The 20037-nt window shown below is 45.3% G+C and overlaps 1 protein-coding gene across 3 annotated transcripts in view; it reads left to right on the forward strand.

The window, feature by feature from the left end:
• Window positions 1-20037, forward strand: part of LOC139061368 (uncharacterized) — a 193600-nt gene that overhangs the window by 91323 nt on the left and 82240 nt on the right. For all 3 annotated transcript variants that reach the window (XM_070541336.1, XM_070541334.1, XM_070541333.1), the window contains exon 6: window positions 6374-6437. In XM_070541336.1, the coding sequence (XP_070397437.1) occupies window positions 6374-6437 (64 nt within the window). The remainder of the gene's footprint in view (window positions 1-6373; window positions 6438-20037) is intronic.

Raw genomic sequence — 20037 nt, forward strand, 5'->3', positions numbered from 1 at the left:
AACTGCGTTAGAGGTACGCGGACGCTTCAGAACGTATTTTCTCCTAAAATAAGTCTCTCCTTGGCACGAAACAAGCGTTTCGAGGTTTCTGGGATGGTATTTCAACAGTCCATGTTGACTTAATAGTAACCTTTAGTGTCCCTTTAACACTTTCCTGTCCGCGCCTATGCCCATCGACAGTATGTTGTCGATGGTTTCAACGTCGATTTTCTCCCGTTCGGAGCGCTTATGGACCGCTAGCGCCATCCAGCGCATAAAAGGACAACTATTTTTCAAGTTTCGCTTTTGTGTTTCCTTTTTTGGCCGTGGGAGGGATTTTTAAAACGCCTTTGAATTGCGCTTAGTTTCGGATATGGCGTCGACGTCGCGCGCAGCTGCTTCTCGGAAACGGCGAGTTTCGACGGATTCCGATGAGTCTGCATCAGAATTTTGTAATGGTGGTAGCAGCGGAGACTCGGGAGATGATTTTGACTCATCCGACTTCAACATGGACGGTGCAAGTGCGTCAAGTAGCCCCGGAACGTCGACAGGTATCCGCCGGTAAGTTCCGTTTTCCACTCCGAGCCATTTTATCGCGGCCGCGATCGGATCTAAAAACATGCGGCGTGTTCTAAAGGCTACGGCTCTTATCTGCAGGGTGTCAACGTCGTTTGGACAGGACCACTTGTCGGTGGCGGCACAAAGAGTGGAGTTTTGCGCGAGAAGACGGCCGGGAGTTGACCTCGGCACTGCGTTCCGCAGTGCCGCGCGGCGCTTCGCAAGAGCCGTCGACTTCTTCGCGCTGTTCTTCACGGCAGAAATAATCAACGAGATATGCAACATGACAAATAAATATGCGTGGATGCATATTTTGGAGAAGCAATCATACAGTGAGAGAGACGGATCTTGGAAGGAAGTGACTCCCGATGAGATGAAGTTTATCGAACTTCTTATTTACATGGGTATTGTACAAGTACCGCGCTTGCACTGCTACTTTAACACGCGGAAATTATTTTCTGTTCTTCTTCCGCCTTCGGTAATGCCAAGAAATCGATTCAAAGCGTTGCTTGCATTCCTGAGTTGTCCGACCCTGAGAAGACAACTGCCGCATCCCATGGCAAGCTGCATCGCGTAGATTCGCTGCTGAAGCACATCGATGCCTCATCTGCCCAATTTTTCCAACCTGATCGGAGCCTCTCCGTTGACGAGAGGATGGTAAAATCCAAAGGCAGATCCGGAATTAGACACTACATGCGGGACAAAGGTATTAAATGGGGATATAAATTGTGGGTTTTGGCGGACTCCAAATCTGGTTACACTGTTCAGTTCAGTGTATACACAGGAAAGCGTGAAGCACCTAGCGCACGTGGGCTGGCATTCGATGTTGTGACGCGACTGGCAGAGGACTACCTAGATCAAGGCTACATAATTTATTTAGACAACTTTTACACGTCGACATCCTTGTTTGTACACTTGTTGGAGCGCAAGATGCTTGCTTGTGGCACAACACGCAAGGATCGTCGGGGCTTTCCAGCCGAGCTCAAAGACACCCAATGGGAAAAAAAAGCAAAGAGAGGAGATGTTCGCTGGCTATGGGACCAGGACGTTCTATATTTACAATGGAAGGACAAGCGTGTTGTTCACATGATGTCTACAGCCCACACAGCCAACAAATTCGTACTTGCGAAGCGCAGAAGGAAAGTGGACAATAAGTGGGAAGAAGTATCGGTGAAAAAGCCAATGCTGATTGACAAGTACAATGTGGGCATGCTCGGCGTCGATAAATCGGACCAGCTGATTGGGACATACAATGTTCTGATGAAGTGCGTGCGCTGGTGGAAAACGCTGTTTTTCCACAGTATAGATATTGCTGTTGTCAACAGCTTTATTCTATTTGATGAGCACCATCGGCAACACCCCGAAGTGCCTGAATTGTCAAGAGGTTTGCGCTTTGATCAGTTCGCGTTCAGGCTGGAGCTCGTGGAGCAGCTCATAGGGCTTGATGAGCAACAACATCCAGAACCCAAGGCTCCACCTGCTGTTCCTGCTACATGTGCCCCTAAGGATCAAAAGCACAAGCCCCAGAAGCTACAAAGATACAGGAACTGTAAATTGTGTTATCAAGAACAGAAAGTGGAACAAAAAACGAACATTTTCTGCGAGACGTGCTCCGCAAACTTGTGCTTCACCACATCACGCAACTGCTTTGTGCGGTGGCACGATAGCCACTAGGGATAACATTTCCCTTTGTAAAAAAATAACTTGTGCAGATAGAAAGTTTACATTAGCAGGAATGTTCTATACGGCCTGTCCCTTCAAAATGTATATTTTGAATTTTTTTATGTTGTCTTGGTGCAAAGCAGCATCGACGTTTTTGCGGAGTTTCCTCGTTTTTGTCACAAATTTTTTATTAAGTGATATTTTTTCAATTAATTGGTAATAAATGCTTGCTTTCAAACAACACCATTAAAAAGCACATTCCCTCTTCTACAAATTGATACTAAACGTTTTAATATCAAACAATTGATGTAGCAGCAAACAAAATGTTTACTAGACCACCCGAAAAGTGCTCATTTTCCCACGGACAGGAAAGTGTTAACAAGCACCACGGGCAACGCCCAAGGGCTTGACGAAGGTTCAACAATGCCTTTGGCAAGTATCTTGTTCACTTCATCTTGAATAACCTTACGCTCTGAAGCAGATACTCGATATGGCCGGTGATGAATAGGAGTGGCATCACCAGTATTTATGTGATGCTTAACAATTGAAGTCTGGCCCAATTGGCGATTGTTGAGGTCGAAGATGTCGTGGTAGGAAACCGAAAGGTGATACAGAGCTGCTGCTTGTTCAGGCAATAGGTCCGCAGCAATCCTGGGCCGAAATGTTGGGTCCGGGCAAACAGCATCCTGTGGACATGGTGAAGAATCTGAGAAAACACCTACTGAAAACGTTGTGACGTGGTCATCTCCTATAGCACGCAGCGTTGCAACCGATATGTCATGGGGTAGAACTTCCTTTGTCGGGCCAAAATTGACGACGGGGAGGCATGTCCGGTTATCGGCGACGGTGACGACGGAGTGGGGCATAGTGATATTGCGCATCAAAAGGACTGCAGGAAGAGGTGTGGCGACGTAATCACCATGGGGCGCAGGGAAAGATGATAGCAAATCTACGAAAGTCAAGGCTTTGGCAGCAGGTGAACAAAGGCGGTCGTACTAATTTGTTCGACAGTTAGGCACGAATATGCGCGAGTAGAGGAAGTTCGAGGCAAAGCATATCGGCAGAACAGTCGATCAAAGCTGAATGCGCCGTTAGAAAGTCGAGTCGGAGGATTAGGTCATGGGGACAGTTGGTCAGCACTGTAAAAAAAACAGAAAGGTGGTGGTCGGCAATGCTTATACGGTAAGTACACCTTCCACTAACGTCAACAGTGCTACCATCGGCCACGCGTACGGCTCGTGTAGTAACGGGTGTGAGAACCTTCCTCAGTCGACGGCATAGGTTACAACTTATTATGGATACCTGGGCTACAGTATCTATTAACGCCGTCAAAGGGACACCGTCGATATGAACATCAAGTAAGTTCTGATTCATTGGGAGCGTCAATGGAGGATTTCGACACAACGAAGACAATACAGCAATGTTATATTAGGTTATAGTAGCTATGTACAGCTGGCATCTGCGATTCCTTTGGGTTTGTTGGAATCTCAGCGCTGACACCCCTTGTTGCAATCGCACCGCTGGCACGAGTTGTTGCAAATGGGTCGCAAGCCCCAAGGGTAGCGTTGGCCTGGCGGCCTGGGGCACAACTGGAAGTATCCGAAGGTCCGAGCAAAGCATGAGTCGACTGCTAACAGAACAACTTGTTTATTCTAGCATCGCAAAACAGCGGCCGGTCAGGTCGACCGAAGTGGAGAGACGGAAGAGCACGTTACTCAACAGAAGAAATCGGAGCCTCTCTCCTGGCGTCCGGGGGCAGCTGCTTTTATACTCTCGGAGTTGAGGGCAAGAGGGAACGTCACGGGACGAGGCCACGTGACAGCGGGGCACGGACAAGCTGAGAGACATGTTGAGACGAGTGTAGTGACGCATAGTGACGTGTAGTGAAGCCGGGCCGGCGCCGGTCAGACCTCCTCGCTTCACACTTGTGGAGCTCCTCTCCCTGGCTGCCGCGCTTTGACAAGCGTGGGCACACACACACACACACACACACGAAGACACGTGGCACTGAAACATGCCTGGACGCGCTTGGCGGGGATGCGTTGCGGCAGCTCCGAACGGGCCAAAATGTCCGCCGCTTTGAACGAAGCCCCGGCGTCCGTTGCATCCGCGCCGGCTATACCGTGCGTCGTAGGCGAAACGTAACAGGTTTCGAGTGCCCCCTTGATTGGCTCAGTAGTGTGCAGCTGGTGTAAGTACCAAAATCAAATGAATTCTTTATGACTTTAAGCTCTTTCCCCAAATTGTCTGTCGCCTTCTTTTGAAAAGAGGGTGCGCCAATGACTCGCTGAATTTTTCCATACAGCACAAAGGTTCCATACAGCACAGTGAATGACACGGTACCTTGAGTAGATACTCAAGGTACCGTGTCATTCACTGTAAAAATCCCGAAAAGACTGCCAGAATGATGTCACCATTTGTAGTTGCGAAATGTATTACTGAAAAACTAGGCCCTGGTTAGAAGATCACGAAAATGTCCAGCGGTGATCTCTTGCTCGAAGTCCATCACAAACATCAGTCCCAGGAGTTGTCTGAACTTGAACTTGGAAACACTCCAAGCCTGCACCGTTCTCTGAACAGCACACGAGGAGTTATATCCGAACAAGACTTCTTCTAGATTTGACCCAAACTGAGCTCCTTGAGATAAGGAAGGAACAACACGTTATGAATGTCCCAACAAATTAAAACCCAACGAGACAAGGAAATCCACTGCGGTGTGTCAGATCTGCCTTTCTGTTGTCCTTGTTCAGCTTGCGCTACAACAAAATAAGACCCAACTAAACACCTCATCTTTGCTTTCTCCATCAGCACACTACCTGAATACATTGAAACAGGCTATTTGAAAATCCATGTAATACCCCTGTCACACCGAGAGCAGACTAAAGTGCACTTTGAGCGCGCTGACAAGCCGTTTTGGCAACGTGGGAAATCTTTTCAAATTGGTGCATGAAATGGCGATTGGGAGCATATATTTGTTAACTTAAGAATGCGCGCACAAAAAGAGTTTGTTATTGCTAGGGACAGCATATACAAACAAGCTATGGCAGCGACTGTGACTTGACCAGTACCAGTCCAAATGACGCGTTCGGCCCCATTACTTGGTGTGGTCATAAACAGCCCGAAAGCGAGAGTAGTTTTCTGCTGTCTTTTTTTTTTTTGCAGTGTGGCACATTTTATTACCTTGTAAAGTTAGCCATTTAAAATCAAATGGTATTAAAAGTTACTCCTGACTGCTTTCAATATTACTTTACTTATTTTTTACTCATTGCTAACGAGGCTACACACTTTGCCGCTGTGAAGTTTGTTCACCGAACACACTCACCGACAACTGCGCTCTGCAGCAAGTGTCACAAAGCGTTCACGTGTGGCAGCCTGCGAATGACACTAGCGGTGAAGTGCACTCGCTCAAAGTGCGCTTAAGTTTGCCCGTGTGGCAGCGGTCTTAGACCTTACATACTAAACCCACGCTGCTGCTTCAAATGCAAACTTTTTGGCCATAGCTCTCGAAGCTGCCAAGGCTGCCTCAGCTGTGCAAAATTTGGTTTGCAAGAACATCCTGCCAACAAATGCGATTGCACACCTCACTGCGCAAATTGCAATTAGTGGGCACCCGGCATACTCTGGGTCTTGTCCATCATGGAAGAAGGAACAGCAGGTCATAACCCTCAAAGTGAAGGGGAACATTTCTTCTAACTTTTTCCCTACCATGAGGAAAATAGGTGCCTTTTGTATGTTACGCAATATTTTTAAATTTTTTTCAGTGCTCCATGTTTAAGCATTCTTTTGCCTCTGACGTCACCAGACGTGTGTGTACTGCTTATCACGATGACTGCCTTCCTACAGAGCAATAGTAACCCTATTTAATAGTTATAATGGATAACATGGCATGGGAGCATTGTAATAAGTGGTTTATTTTGCCGTAGAACATATACAAGTATAAGTTTATGGTGCATCGGCTGCTCATCGATATATCCAATATATATTGCTAAAAGCAGTACCACTACAAGTGGATTTGACTGTACTTTCGTGCAATGTTTCTGTTTTATTTTGACAAATGAGTTTATTTTGTTGTGAATCTCATTGAATTGAAGCTTATAGCATGTAGTTTTTCAGCTGCACTGTAATTTCAAAAGGAAGAAAGATGTGCAAGTCTGACCATCTTGTCATCCTGCAGGTGCTGTCACCCAGTGGGAATTTCACGTCGGAGCAGCCGGCTAAAGTCGAGAAACAAAACTCTGGTATGTGTTGCTTGAAAGTGGCTGCTAATGTGCAAGCATGTCTCAGCATTGTTGACCACTTTGCTGTGTCACTTAGTGCTTAGTGCTATCTTGGTGTGTTGTGTGCTAACGTTGATCACTGCATTTAGGCTGGGCAGGTCTGGTAAACCAGCTTGTCGCAGATGCCGTTCTGTGTGGGGCATTGCTTACCCGTTCATCCTTGTATCCCCGTTTGGATGATAATAAGTGCAGAGTTCTGTGCTTTGGGGCAGGACCTTTTAGGTTCACAAGAACATAATGAAAGCCTGTGTTTATTCCTCATTGCAAAAAGTTATTTACAGCTAGCAATATTCTTATTATGCAACAGTATATACCAAAGTTATAGTGTACTACAGTGAAATTTTGATTTAAACTACTTCAGGGTACCACAGCTAATTGTTTATTCGGAAAGGTAGTTACAGTGAAATGTAATGTTAACCAATCTTAACCATTCTGCCCATCAATGCCTCACTTGTCACTGTGTGAGCTATCCACGAAAATGTCAATGTTTGCTCTTGGCCTGCGATGTTGCTATTTTCTGTAGATTTTGCTGCCACACACCACCATATAGTGATAGTAAGAGTGGAACGTGCAAAAGATACTGACGCCGAGAAAGCCACCGCCAGTGAGGGAGCTCCATGTTGCCTCCAAAGTGCAATGTTTCCTTTTCTTCGCGTTCCTTGCCGTGTACTGTCTCGCTTGAGGCGGACACCCCAAGCGCAAGTGCATGTAAACGACACTGTCTGGAAATTGCGACCGTGTGGCATCCCGGTGAGCATGGAGGTTCGCACACATAGCTGGTACGGCTGCAGAAAGAAGAGTGCAAGATGCACCTCTGTTGCTACGTGACGCTTGTCTGGGTGGAGCATGAGCTCACAAAACTTGATGCCTTGTTGCCTCGGCAACAGAAGGAGTCCCCTCTCGTGCTTTTCTCCTGCAGTACCGTCTCAGGTTTTTTGAACCCATGCGCCGTAGTATTCAGTTTCTGCGCCTTCTCATCTGCTGGATTACCGTTCCGAATGCTCTCAACAATTCATGGAAATGTAAGAATCTCCACATTTCGGAATATTAGTTCGTAGTACTCAGGCGTTAACACGACGTGGAAACTGAATAACGATCGTTATTCTGTAAAGTCCGATATACAGAAGTTCTTAGTAATGCAATTCTTTAAAATGAAGAATATAAGAAGTCGGGAGGGGATTTATAGACTTGGTTAATGTGATGTTTGTAGTAGTGAGGCTTTACTCTAGAATCTTCGCTGAGTTGCGTGACCGGGCCGTTCCACCTGATGTGTTTTGCGTCGCCAGTAGTGGCAGCGCTGTAGGCGCTAACTATTGAAAGTGTATTGTGAAGTGTATCGTGGTGAAGGGGCGTCATGCACTGGCTCACGGGCGGTTGCTGGATTGCCAAAGCGGTCATGTTTTCTCTGCGTGTGCCTAACGTTTATTTTATGTAAATTTCTTGGTCACTCATGATGAATGAACCGTCAATTTCAAAAGTGTGAAAAATAGTTTGAATGGTGTTAAAAAAAATTGGAAAGGTAATTTGCTCAAAGTTTGAGTAGATTGTAGGCTACATTGTAGGTTACTGAGTGTAGAGAAAAATATTAGGCGTGTTCGAAGTTTATTGAAACGGACCCTAGAGTGAAAGGATCCCTTCTATCTGAAATAATTGTACCAAAAAAGCAGCTATGCATTGCACAATGTGCACAAACTCTCTAATCACATAGCATGATTCAAAATGGAGTTCGCCAACCACATAGCATACCTGCCAACTCTCCCGATTCTCCTGGGAGACTCCCAATTTTTGACTGAACTTTCCTATTGTACGATCACTGTCTTATATCTCCCGAAAAGTGGTCTCCGTTCGTGCAATAATGGTATTTGCGAAACCGGCACCGCGGAATATACAGCCACATTGTAATCGTCAGCATCACCAACGGCTGCACTAGCACCATCGGTATCATCGACTAAGCAGCCGACTATGGAGCCTAGTAAGCCGACCAAAGCCAGAGCCAATGTAGCTCTTGCATTTCATGCATGCCTTCCTCCATGGTGCATCTTGTTGCTGCTGCTTGTGTGTATGATTAGTGTTGGCTAGACTATCTATGTGCGGTGCACTGTGTAAAGTTAGAATCCTCGTTTGCTTGATGCCATGGCGCTATCAAAGGCCAAGAAAAGGTAGTTGCAGAAGTTCTTGCTATCTTATACTTCTGAATTTCCGTTATTTTTGACATCAAGAAAAGGAAAACATTTTGCATATTGTACAACGTGTGGATGCGGCATCAGCGTGTCTTGCGGTGTCAAAGGCGACTTGAAACTGCGTGTTTGCACGGCGAAGCATCAAAGCTATGTTCAAACTGCTTAGCAGCAAGGAAACATAGTGAACTTTCTCTGGAATAAGTGCGACGACATTGTTATACGTGTAGAGTGCCTGTTTACAGGATTCCTCGTCGGAACACAACCTACGCCTAGTGTCAGCGACTACGTTGGGCCTCTTCTACGGAAAATATTTCCGAAATGCGATGAAACGAAGTGCTATAGATGTGGACGCAATTCTGAAACGCAACTCTGAAGAATGCGGAGCTGGCCAACCTGAAACTCATTTCGCACGCATCGCTCTCGAGTCTTCGTTTCTTTATTCAGAGTTTTCCTCAGCTGCTGCCCCAAGATTGCACTGAATCTGCTGAAGACGCTTTAGATACTCTCGAAGCTGAGTTTGCCACAGTACAGGCGCACAGTCTTCCAGAAGACATTCTGAATGAAGAAAGGTGGGACGTGCAGTGGTCTGTGGTTGGAAAAATGAAAAACACTGATGGAAAACGTGTTTCACCGTGTTGCTAAGGTGATGTTGGATTTACTCGTGATACCGCTTAGCAACGCAGAGTGTGAGGATATTTAGCACGGCGCGAAAAACTAGGACTGAGTTCCGCTCATCAACGTGCAACACAACCCTCCAACACCTGCTGCTAGTGAAGGGACCACATGCTAGTCTTGACCACGTTTTGAGCAAAGCTACCCAGACAAAGTTTTGAGGTGAGCAAAGTCTGCTGCTGCAAGGGCCTGCAAAAGAACTCATTGAACAGTGCCTGAAGGTTAAACGCCTCCCCCCCCCCCCCCCCCTCTGTTGGCGCGAATAAAAAGTCTCCCGATTTTTTATATCGCCAGGTTGGCAGGTATGACATAGTCAGTGGTGAGCGGCTTGTTGGCCCTGTGAAGATTTGTCTCCCATTGTCTTTTTCATGGGCACCTTGAATAAAGTGGGCACCTTGAATAAAGAAAACTTCTTTGTAGTTTCACTTTGCACATATCCTGTGTTGCAGCTGGGCACATAGCAGTGATCGAGCCGTTGCTTTGAACTTATTGATTAGTGTGAAATATTTGCATGCTTGTTCCCCGCAGTTAAAAGAAAACCAAATATGCTGGAAACGCAGTCAGTCGTGCCAGCCAAATGCAACAAACGTGCACGCAGAAACTAGGCGCATTCAACAGTAAGTGACACGAGTAATGAGCACGTCCTTGCATGATGTGCGATAAGAAGCCCTGCATGTCAATCGGCACACTGCCCATGTATTCTAATGCATGTGTGGTGGCCCGGCCCATGCTAACGCTAGCGAAAGCCCGGTGAAGTGATGTACTGAGGACAGGCTGCCCGGGTCTGGTGGACAAATTGGCCAATTGGTGAAGCAGGTTCTTTTGTTTAAAGGTTCAGCCGGTTCTCTGAGGCGGACCCTTCGAGAACCCGATTGAGGACAAAGCCGTTTGTTTCAAAAAACACACACAAACTTTTAATAATACTAGAACGAGGATAAAAAACCGTAATATAAACACTCAAAGAGACATCGCAGCAAGAAATGCACTTAGGGCTAGGGTGGTATTAACAGTTCATGAGTCCGGGCTGACCACGACTGTGAGGGCGCACAGTAGTCTTGATGTGGAGAAGTGGAGACAAGATGACGAGAGAAGTGGTGTCGGTCGGGGCGTTGGACCATTGACCAGGCGACCAGAGTGCGGCAGCTCTGGCTTGGAGAGGGAAGGCAGGCGGCTTGGCGGCACGAGCAGATGGCGATGGCGTTCTGGCCAGGCCACTGGGCGTAGAACTCGGGCCCGTAGCCCGACTGCTCTCGTTCTGCCCACGGGTGCAGAAGCTTGCCAGCCTCGGGTAGCAGTTCAGGATCGGGTAGAGTGGCGACGCACAGGAAGTGGTTAGCAGGAGTCCCCGGTCGGGTGAAGTCCTGGTGGCTCGGGCCTGGAACCTGATGGCCTGTTTTCAACTTCTGGTTCGGTGGCCGACCTTCTCCTGGCGTCGCTTCCTGGAACTCCCCCCGCCCCCCTTCTGCCAGCAAGCCTTGCTTTTCTGCCGCTCTGGCCGATTCGTCGTTTGCTCATTGGCTGCTTGAACCTCCATGGTTTCTTACGATTGGATTGGCCTTTTTCGTTCTAGTTTCTTTTCTTGCACCGCGCGTTCACATGCGGGAGGCTTTTCGAAGTTGTCGTTTTCCATCCAGCACGGAATTTGCCTCAGCGCACCCTAAATTGAAAGTTTGCTTCCAACAGTCACTAGAATTTAAGTTCTCTCTCAAATGCAACAAATTTTATTAAAACCAGTTACGGGGTTATCTCAGAGAAACGGTTTTGCGTTTTACATGTCTTTGAATAGGCCGTGTCGGAGTTCGGCCCGAGCTAAAGCTTCCTCTTAAGATGGGTCGCTTTTGGAGTGCCACCCCTGCTTTGGAAAATTGAATGGGCCTGGGGCTCTCGCTAATGGCACACTCAGGTACAGCAGTGCCGTGTGTTGTGATTTTGCTGCTCTGGTCACCAGTCGTAATCTTTTTCCACGGGGACTGTACCTACCTCCAATCTGCTAACAGTGCGCGAGTGTGTGCCCAGAGATACTTCCACGGGCACACTCATTTTGTCGGGGAGATTACATGCTGTGTGCTTGAACGGAGCAGCGGCGTGAGAGGCACTTAATCTCGCTGATACTGCCGGTGTGCCAGTGGAAGGCGTGAATGGTATCTCCGGCCATCGGCTCGAGCGTTGTTAACACATGAGGTCTGTCAATGAAGTGTTTGGCAATGTGGACTTCGCAGACTACATAGTACTGACAACTGCACCATGAATTGCGGTGCTGTCGCAGACGGTGACATCACTGCCCAAGTAGTTGGTGATGACCACGCAGTGGAAGATGATTATTGTGAGGAAGAGGGAGCACCGATGCAACCTTTGTTATCGCAAGTGATGGAAGGACTGAATCGCGCACGGCTGCTAAGTTTTGAAGAGGATGAGAGGAAGATGCTTTCCGACACATTTGAGCTTTTAAATATAAGCTTACAGCAATCACTTTCGGAGAAAAAAGCATAAAATATTCAGGGAATTTTTTCTTATGTAAAAGGTTATGGTTCCAGAGGTGCTCCCACATCTTTTCCCGTTCAGATGGAGCCTTCTGTGTATCACTCTCGTTTGTTTGAATTCAATTTAGTTCAAATTCAGTGAGGATCCCCGGGAAATTCGAATTAACAAGCTTTTACTGTAGTTGTCCCACAGCGAGACACAATAGTATGACAGGGTCTGTCTATTGCGTCGCTTGATGAGGGATGCATGTGGTTGCCTCTTTATTATGAGCTTTGCAAGCCAGGGAAAGAAGCTCAGCACTATGCAATACAGAAACTACCCAAAGATGAGAGTGCAGGTGGCGTGGAGTCTAGCGAAAACAATCTTTTGATCACCTGCTAAGTGATTGACAAGACTAACGTGGATAAGTTTTTTTTTTCTAAGAATCTAATAGAGGTAGACAAGTTATATTTTATTTCTTGTTATAATGCTCCAAAACAATTACCTTTTTATCATCAGTGGTTGACTACAAGTGACAGAATTATAATGAGTAGCTATGTCATTGAGCTAGTACTAGGATGTTCCGGTAGAATCTCAAATTGTGTCCTACATCTAGCTTGGTTTCTCTATTACTAAAGCTCTGTTCTGGATAATACTGATGCCTTAGACGTTCTGAAGCATTGTTTCATCAGTTTAGCTTGACTAAGTATTAGCCTTTACTGTCCCTGTAAAAGCAAGCCTGCAGCATGAGATGAGGCCGCAAATGAAGGAGAAACCAGCCAGCAGCTTGCTCACCACACCTGTACGGATGCGGCTTGTGTTTCAATACATCATGTGCTTACTACGATTGTGAGCAGTGCCTTCAATTGTGGCACATTGAAGTGATCTTAAAGAGAGACTAAAGGCAAATATTAAGTCATGCTTAAGTGATCGAATAATGCTCAAGAACGTTTAAGGCATCAGTATTACTGTGAACAGAGATTTAATAATCGAGAAATTCAGGTAAATTCAGGACACGATTTGCGACTCCCCCGCAGCATTCAGCTACTAGCGCAAAGGCACTCGTTATTATAATTCTGTCACGAACACTTAACCATTTGTAATAAGATAATTGCATTATATAAGACAGAAAAAAATGTTACCTGCTTAGTTCTATATGATTTTCAGTAGAAAGAACTCATTGATCTTGCCCTTGACAACAACACGGGCATTCAAAAGGTTTCCTTTTCGCTCGACACAAGCACTGCCTGCACTTTCACGTTTCAGTAGTCTCACTATCATGTAGCGCTGCACTGGTTTTTGCTGGCTTGCTAAAATCACACAAACTGCAGATAGCAGAGAATGCCATATCCATGTAATTTGGGGGGATGCCCGAACGGTCCACGCCACTTGGCCAAGAGCAGCTGCCACGGTGAATTCACCACTCTGTCTTGGTTTGGTTTCACCACGGCGGCGCGGTTCCATTTCGTGCAAGAAACTAGCGCCATCTGTTGGGTGCCGTTTATTTATTTTATTCATTTATTAGGTACCTGCATCGCCCATGCGGGCATTACAGCAGGGGGGATTACATTTCAAAGGAAGGAACAAGTAATCACATACATAAAGCATGATAAAACGCCTCATTTTTTTCAATACTAACAATGTCAGGCGAAAGAGCATTCCATTCTCTTATAGACCGAACAAAAAAATACCTAAAGACGTCACCCCTGAAAGGAAACTCGTGGACTTTCAGCGCATAGTCACGTCTCACCGATGTATAAGTAGGCGACTTAATATATCTTTCTCTCTCAATCCCTGTTTTTGAATAATAAACAGCGTGAAAATATTTCAACCTCAGATTTTTTCGCCAGTCTTTTAATGATTGCCACGATAATTAAATTTTACTTTCCGTCATACCTATTTTTCTACTATATTTGTTAAGAAGAAACCTAGCTGCTCTATTCTGCACTCTTTCAAGCTGTTCCGTGAGATCAGCCGTGTACGGATCCAAACAAATACAACCGTAATCAAGTAAACTACGAACATAAGTGAAATACAATTGCTCTTGTAATTTATTCGGTATCTGACTGAAGTTATGGTGGAGGAATCCCATTGAACGTATTGCCTCATTCTTAATATGCGTAATTTACCTGTCCCATCTTAACCCTTTACTGCACCTTGTTGCATTTACGCAACATTCTGATGAACGGCGATAAAAACCGAAGCAAAGTCAGTTTAGAGCTTCCTGTACACGTTGTTGCATATCCGCGACATTGGTCTGTAAAACGCAGCACCTTGTGCTGCAATCTGTGCTAATTTTTTGCATCTTCTACCAAAACAAACGTGGTGGAGGCTGCGCGCGCCCACGAGCAGTGATATAGGTAAGTTTTACAAATTGTAAATGTATTTCTCCATAAGACAAAGCGCAAAAAAATATTGTTACGCTATGCTCCACATCCTTCTAACTCTGTAGGTTCAAGAAGACATTGTAATTTCGGAATAGTTTGTTCCTGGCGACAGAGCGTTGCTATGTTGCACAAATGCAACAACGTGTACATGGTTTATTTTCTTCGGAATAGGGAAATGGCTCCGAAACGCTGGTATGGCCCAGCAATTCCTCCTTATAGTGAAGGCAGTGACTATTCAATTAGTCACGACAGCCACGAGTGTAAGTGTGTTTCGATTCAATATGTGGACAAGATGTTCTCTGGTCAAATTTCCTTTTTTCTTTTCAAAAGTACGCTGTGCCTCCGCACGTTGCCGTGTCACGTCATCTCGGGCACAGCTTTACGTCTGCGCTTCGATGTTGAACATTTTGATAATAACCCGAAAACACTGCATTGTTTCCTGGCTGGACGGGAATCTGCATGACGTACTGCACGAAGTGTGGGAACCACCTGTGCTGCACAAGCATGTACAAGTGCTTCTTTTTGTTCCACACTAAATCATAGGTACACCAATGATTGTCTCGTGCAAATAAGCATCTGAGTATGAATTGCACTAAATCTATTACTTACTTTCAACTTCTTTATTTGCACATTGTTGCAGATATGCAACATACCCTTATTCTGCAAATTGAAACCACAGACATTCGCTGAAGTAAGTTTCCATAGGAGTACAGGTACTATTATGCTTCCCTACAACTCCATGAATAATATTTTGAGGAAACAAAAAATTGTGCAGTAAAGGGTTAAGTCAGACGTCATTAAAATTCCTAAATATTTGTATTCGTCAAGCTTCTTTAATGCCATATTACTCAAGGTATAAGTGCATGACTGAAATGCGCGCTTCCTTGAAAAGGTGACGTGAACACATTTTTCAACATTTAGTGACATTTCCCACGTATTGCACTATGTTCCTATAAGGTCTAAATCAGTCTGTAATAATGAAATGTCATTTGCATTATCTCTGACTATAAATGACACAGTCATCCGCAAACATTTTTAATGAAGACATAAGATCACTTTCAATATCAATAATAAAGAGTAGAAATAAAAGGGGACCTAAAACTGATCCCTGAGGAACACCTGAGGTAACTGGAACATATACAGAAGAAAAACCGTTGAGCACCACAGACTGCTCTCTTGCACGAAGATATTCGGCAATCTAAGCTACGACACTGTTGTCCACTTTGTAGGCCCTAAGTTTTGAGATGAGAAGATCATGTGCAACGACATCAAAGGCGTTTTTGAAATCTAGAAATATGCAGTAAATTATTTTGGTTTTGTCTATTGCCGAGGCCAGATCATGAAAGAATTCTTCTAACTGTGTAGAGCATGAAAAACCTTGTCGAAAACCATGTTGACTAGAGCTTAGAATATTGTGCTTAACTAAATGCGACATGATTGAAGTATAAATTACATGTTCCATTAGCTTGCATGGTAAAGATACCGGTCTGTAGTTCTCAACGGAAGTTGAGAACTACAGACTGTTGAGAACTTCAGACTTCTCGATCCGCCTTTGTGAATGGGTACAACCCGTGCCAGCTTCCAATCACGCGTTAAACAAACTCAGATAAACACTTTGTAAATAACCGAGGAAAGTATAAACACAATATTCCAGAACAGTTTTTAAGAATCGCTGCCGGAATATCTTCAGGGCCACAAGCGATCGCCGGCTTCATCTCTTGCAGTAATTTACGCAAACCTTCTACACCAAATATAACCTCAGGCAGTTGTTTAATGTCCATTTGGCAGATCACATTAAGAGTGCGAGAACGCTTTGGTCTAAACACTGACAAGAAAAAATTACTAAAAAGTTTCACTTTGTCTTCATCAGCAGCAATTATGGTTTCAGAGCTCTTTAAGGGGGGATAGAATTGTTTTCTTTACCGTTACACCTAACAAATCTCCAGAACTCTCTGGAATCATTGAGCAACTTCACACCAAGGTTTTCGAAATAAGTATGCTTGGCCTGCTCCGCAAGATTGTGAAAGCTTTTTTTCAAACATTTAAGTTCTAACCAAGTATTCTGGGACGTTTTCCGAAACTTGAGATGAGCTCTCCTAATTTTTTGTAATACTGTGCGCAGCTGATGATTAAACCAAGGCTTATCTTTTGACCATTTAGATGAGATAACATGAGTAGGAACAAATGTACAGTGAAACCTCGTTAAACCGTAGTCGGCCGGAGCTCGGAAAAAGTACGTACTAAACGGTAGTACTGTTTAAGTGAAATAGCATGAGATCGCCCACTTACCTGTCGATAACGGAACTCAGAGAGAGTGCGATGAAAGGGGAAAAAACATGCAGTATTTATTCACTTCGCGGGACGTAAGTGTTATTTTCGTTTGATGTCGCGGCGGCCTAGCACGACGACAGCGGCCTCAAACTTACTGAAGCTGCGTGCCAGCTTCTCAGCCAGCGCCCCTCTTCTCGGCAAACATTCGCACGGCACGACAGATTCCTCGTTGGCGTTACGTATTCTCCGTGCACGCGCGCAGTAGTGCTGCATAAGTCCCGTGGCGCCTTTTTCATTGCCGGGTGCCGGAGTTCGGAAAACTTTTCGTTTGGAATAGTTACGTTATCGCGCCCCTGTTCTTGCGACGATCGCATTCACGAGGCTGACGTAACGCGCAGCTTCTGCCACTGTCGGGCCTGAATAGCCCGTGCTGTCGATTTCCGTGTCGTCCTCATCACTGTCGCTAGTTGACACTTCGGCAACAACAGCGGCAACGATGGTGAATAGTCGAACCTCGTAGCCAACATCTCTTCGCGGTCGCAGCAGCGCTGCCGAGCAACTTCGCATTCCAAATGCCACACACTGTAGTCAACAGCAGATCCATGTCGCAGGCCAGCGCCGACTTCTTCGTGTCACGTTCGGTAGCACGGACGATGTCTAATTTTTCTTCTATGCTGAGCACCCGGCGTCTTTTTTATCCTAGCTTTGACATGACGCGAGTCCTCGCTTGCACGACGCCACAACGCTCTCTGGCATGGCGTCCATGCGGCGTCGAAATGATGTTGATGTTGATGCGGCTTCACATGCAAACGCACAGGGCGCTTGGAGGCCGTTGTACCGATCTCTGAGGCTTGTTGTTCTGCCGGGCCGCCCGATGGAGACGACGCACCGCCATGTTTGCGCGACGAAAAGTGGAAACGCTACGTTTTAACCGATGCGTACGCAATAAGCTGGTACGGTTAATGCGGATACAAAATACATTATGTTCAATGGCCGCTGAGTCGGGGAATTGACTTTACTACTTTTAAACCGAAACTACTGTTTAAGCGGGTACGGTTTAACGAGGTTTTACTGTATTGCGCAATTCAAACAGCTTTTCTTTAAACAGCTTCCATAACTCTTCACAGCTCAATTCATCAACTAATGCATCAAAGATAGGAAAATATGACTCAAATGCCGAAATTATAGCCCCGAAATCAGCCCTCTTATACACGTAAATCTTCCTTGTTTCCTCCTTCGGCACGGACACATATTGAATGTTTATATCAGCAATAAAAACACAATGGTCACTTAAGCCGGGAAGTACATTCACATTTGTTGGAATGTTCGGGACATTACATAAACGCAAATCAAGTACGTGACCTGTGCCGTCACTTCGTGATGCATCACGAATGTACTGTTGAAATGTAAAATCACAGACGAGATCCAAAAATGCAGAATACGCATGGCCAGTGACCAACGCTACAGGGTCATCGCACGACCAGTCTATACCCAGAAGAATAAAATCTCCCCCTAGTATTATGATATCTTTTTCAAGCATATCAAGGAAAGCAGACAGCTGAAGAAACTGGTCGTATGATGATCCGGGAGGACGGTAATATGATCTAGTAACTAGACTTTTCCCATTAGATAGCCTCACTTTGCAAAAAACAGATTCAAGATCGGCTGTAGAACCTTCCAGTGGCACACGCGATAAGCTTGAGCTAACAAGAATAAATACCCCTCCCCCTCTTGCTCCTTGGTCGCCTCTGAAACAATGATAGCCATCTGGAAAAACTTCAGAATTTAGGACGCTCGAGTCCAACCATGACTCGGTGCCAATAACTATTGACGGCTCAACTGATCTAAGAAGGATATGGAAAGAATCGACTTGATTTCTTATGCTCCTGCAGTTTATCACCAAAACGCTGAGCATTTCCTTTATGTTAGTCACTGGTGATGGTCACATCTGCTTCACTTTGTTGGTCATGCTATCAATCTGATAGCGTTTGTTGTCGATGTACAAGGTATCAAACTTTAGTACTGCTTTTATACCTTCTTGCCAATTCTGTTTTGCGAAATTCCATAAACGTCTTCTGTTATCCCTCACCACGCGTGAAAAATCTTCGGAAATGCTATAGTGCATTTCCGAACTTGCGTGCCTTATTTAACACTTGTTGGCGTTCTTTGAAAGAGAAAAACTTCACTATAATTGGGTGTGCTTTATCTGCTCGATAGGTTCCTATCCTGTGAGCGCACTCAATTCCAACAGCATTAAGTTCCAGTTTAGTGCGGCACAGGTTTGAGACAAGTTCACTTAATTTAGTTGCGTTTTCGCCAGTATCACTATCTTGAAAACCATAAAAAAGTAGATTATCCCGCCTTTGACGATTCTCAATATCGTCAATTCTTGAACCAAAAGCCGACAATTTTGCCTGATTCTGACGCTGCTGTGTCTCAATGTTAGCCAGTGAAGAACAAATATCATCCACTCCTGTGATTGTGTCTTCTAATGACACAATACGTGCCTTCAGTTCTTCTATTTCAGCAGAGAACTTGTTCTCCATTGCTGACAGCTTTTTCAATACTGTGTTTTGGCCTTCAAGTATTCGTTCAAACTGTGCAGTATCGGGCCCTGGGTTCAGCTCTATATCGCCTCCGCACAGCAGCAAAATCAGTAAATAGAAAGCGGAACGCCTCCAAACAACAAACTGATGTCGTACGAGCACCCTGCATGACTTCAAAGAAACACACTGCTTTGAACGCAAGAAAAACAGAGTTTGGGGTGGAACCGGCAAAGTAATGCAAACATTAATAGAAGAATAGTGCTTGTGACTAACCTGCGAAAGCAGTAAACAATATATAAGGGTTGATGCTATGTCGCCGGTTCCACGCCCCGTCGTCGTAGTGCCACTTTGAGGCTTTTGTAGCTGAAGGATACTGCCAGCGTTTCCCAGGGCACACGGTTGCCATTCGTGAAGTGGGAAGAAGTCAGATTCAGCGAGCGCCGGGCATGTCTGTTGGTCCCAGAGCCACGTAAAAGGCAATCCATCGCAGTTCACTTCCAGTCGGGCTTCGCCGCCTACGTACACTGATGCTGAAGTGCAGTGTGACACAAAAACGTTCATAAGGCCAATCTTCAAAAGCAGTAAACAATAAATAAGCTCTGATGCCATGTCGCCGGTTCCCCGCCCACGTTTTACCAGAGGTCCACGTTTTAGTCAGAGATGGCAGTAAAGGGAGGTGATGGCGCATGCAATGTCACCACTCGCAATTTGAATTTCACTAAAGGTATGCAGACCCTTCAGATGCGATTTTCTCCTAAACATAAGTCTTCCTTACCACGAAACAAGTGCTGCGAGGTTTCCGGAATGGTGTTTTAACAGTCCATACAGACTTAGCATTTGCCTTTGGCATCCCTTTCAGACCGAAAGTGTTAGCCACATGAGATAACAGCAACAAGAAAAAAAAAAAGGAGCCAAATGATACATCACTCTTGACTTCAGGGCAATCAGAAGGGCAAGCAATTTTTTGCTATAATTGACTGTCTGAATCTCTTGTGGGATGTAAAAGCGAAAGCAAATAAAATTGAGAAAGAATGAATGAAATTGT

The sequence above is a fragment of the Dermacentor albipictus genome, chromosome 6, assembly GCF_038994185.2.
Source record: "Dermacentor albipictus isolate Rhodes 1998 colony chromosome 6, USDA_Dalb.pri_finalv2, whole genome shotgun sequence".
In the NCBI taxonomy this organism is placed as follows: Eukaryota; Metazoa; Arthropoda; class Arachnida; order Ixodida; family Ixodidae; genus Dermacentor; species Dermacentor albipictus.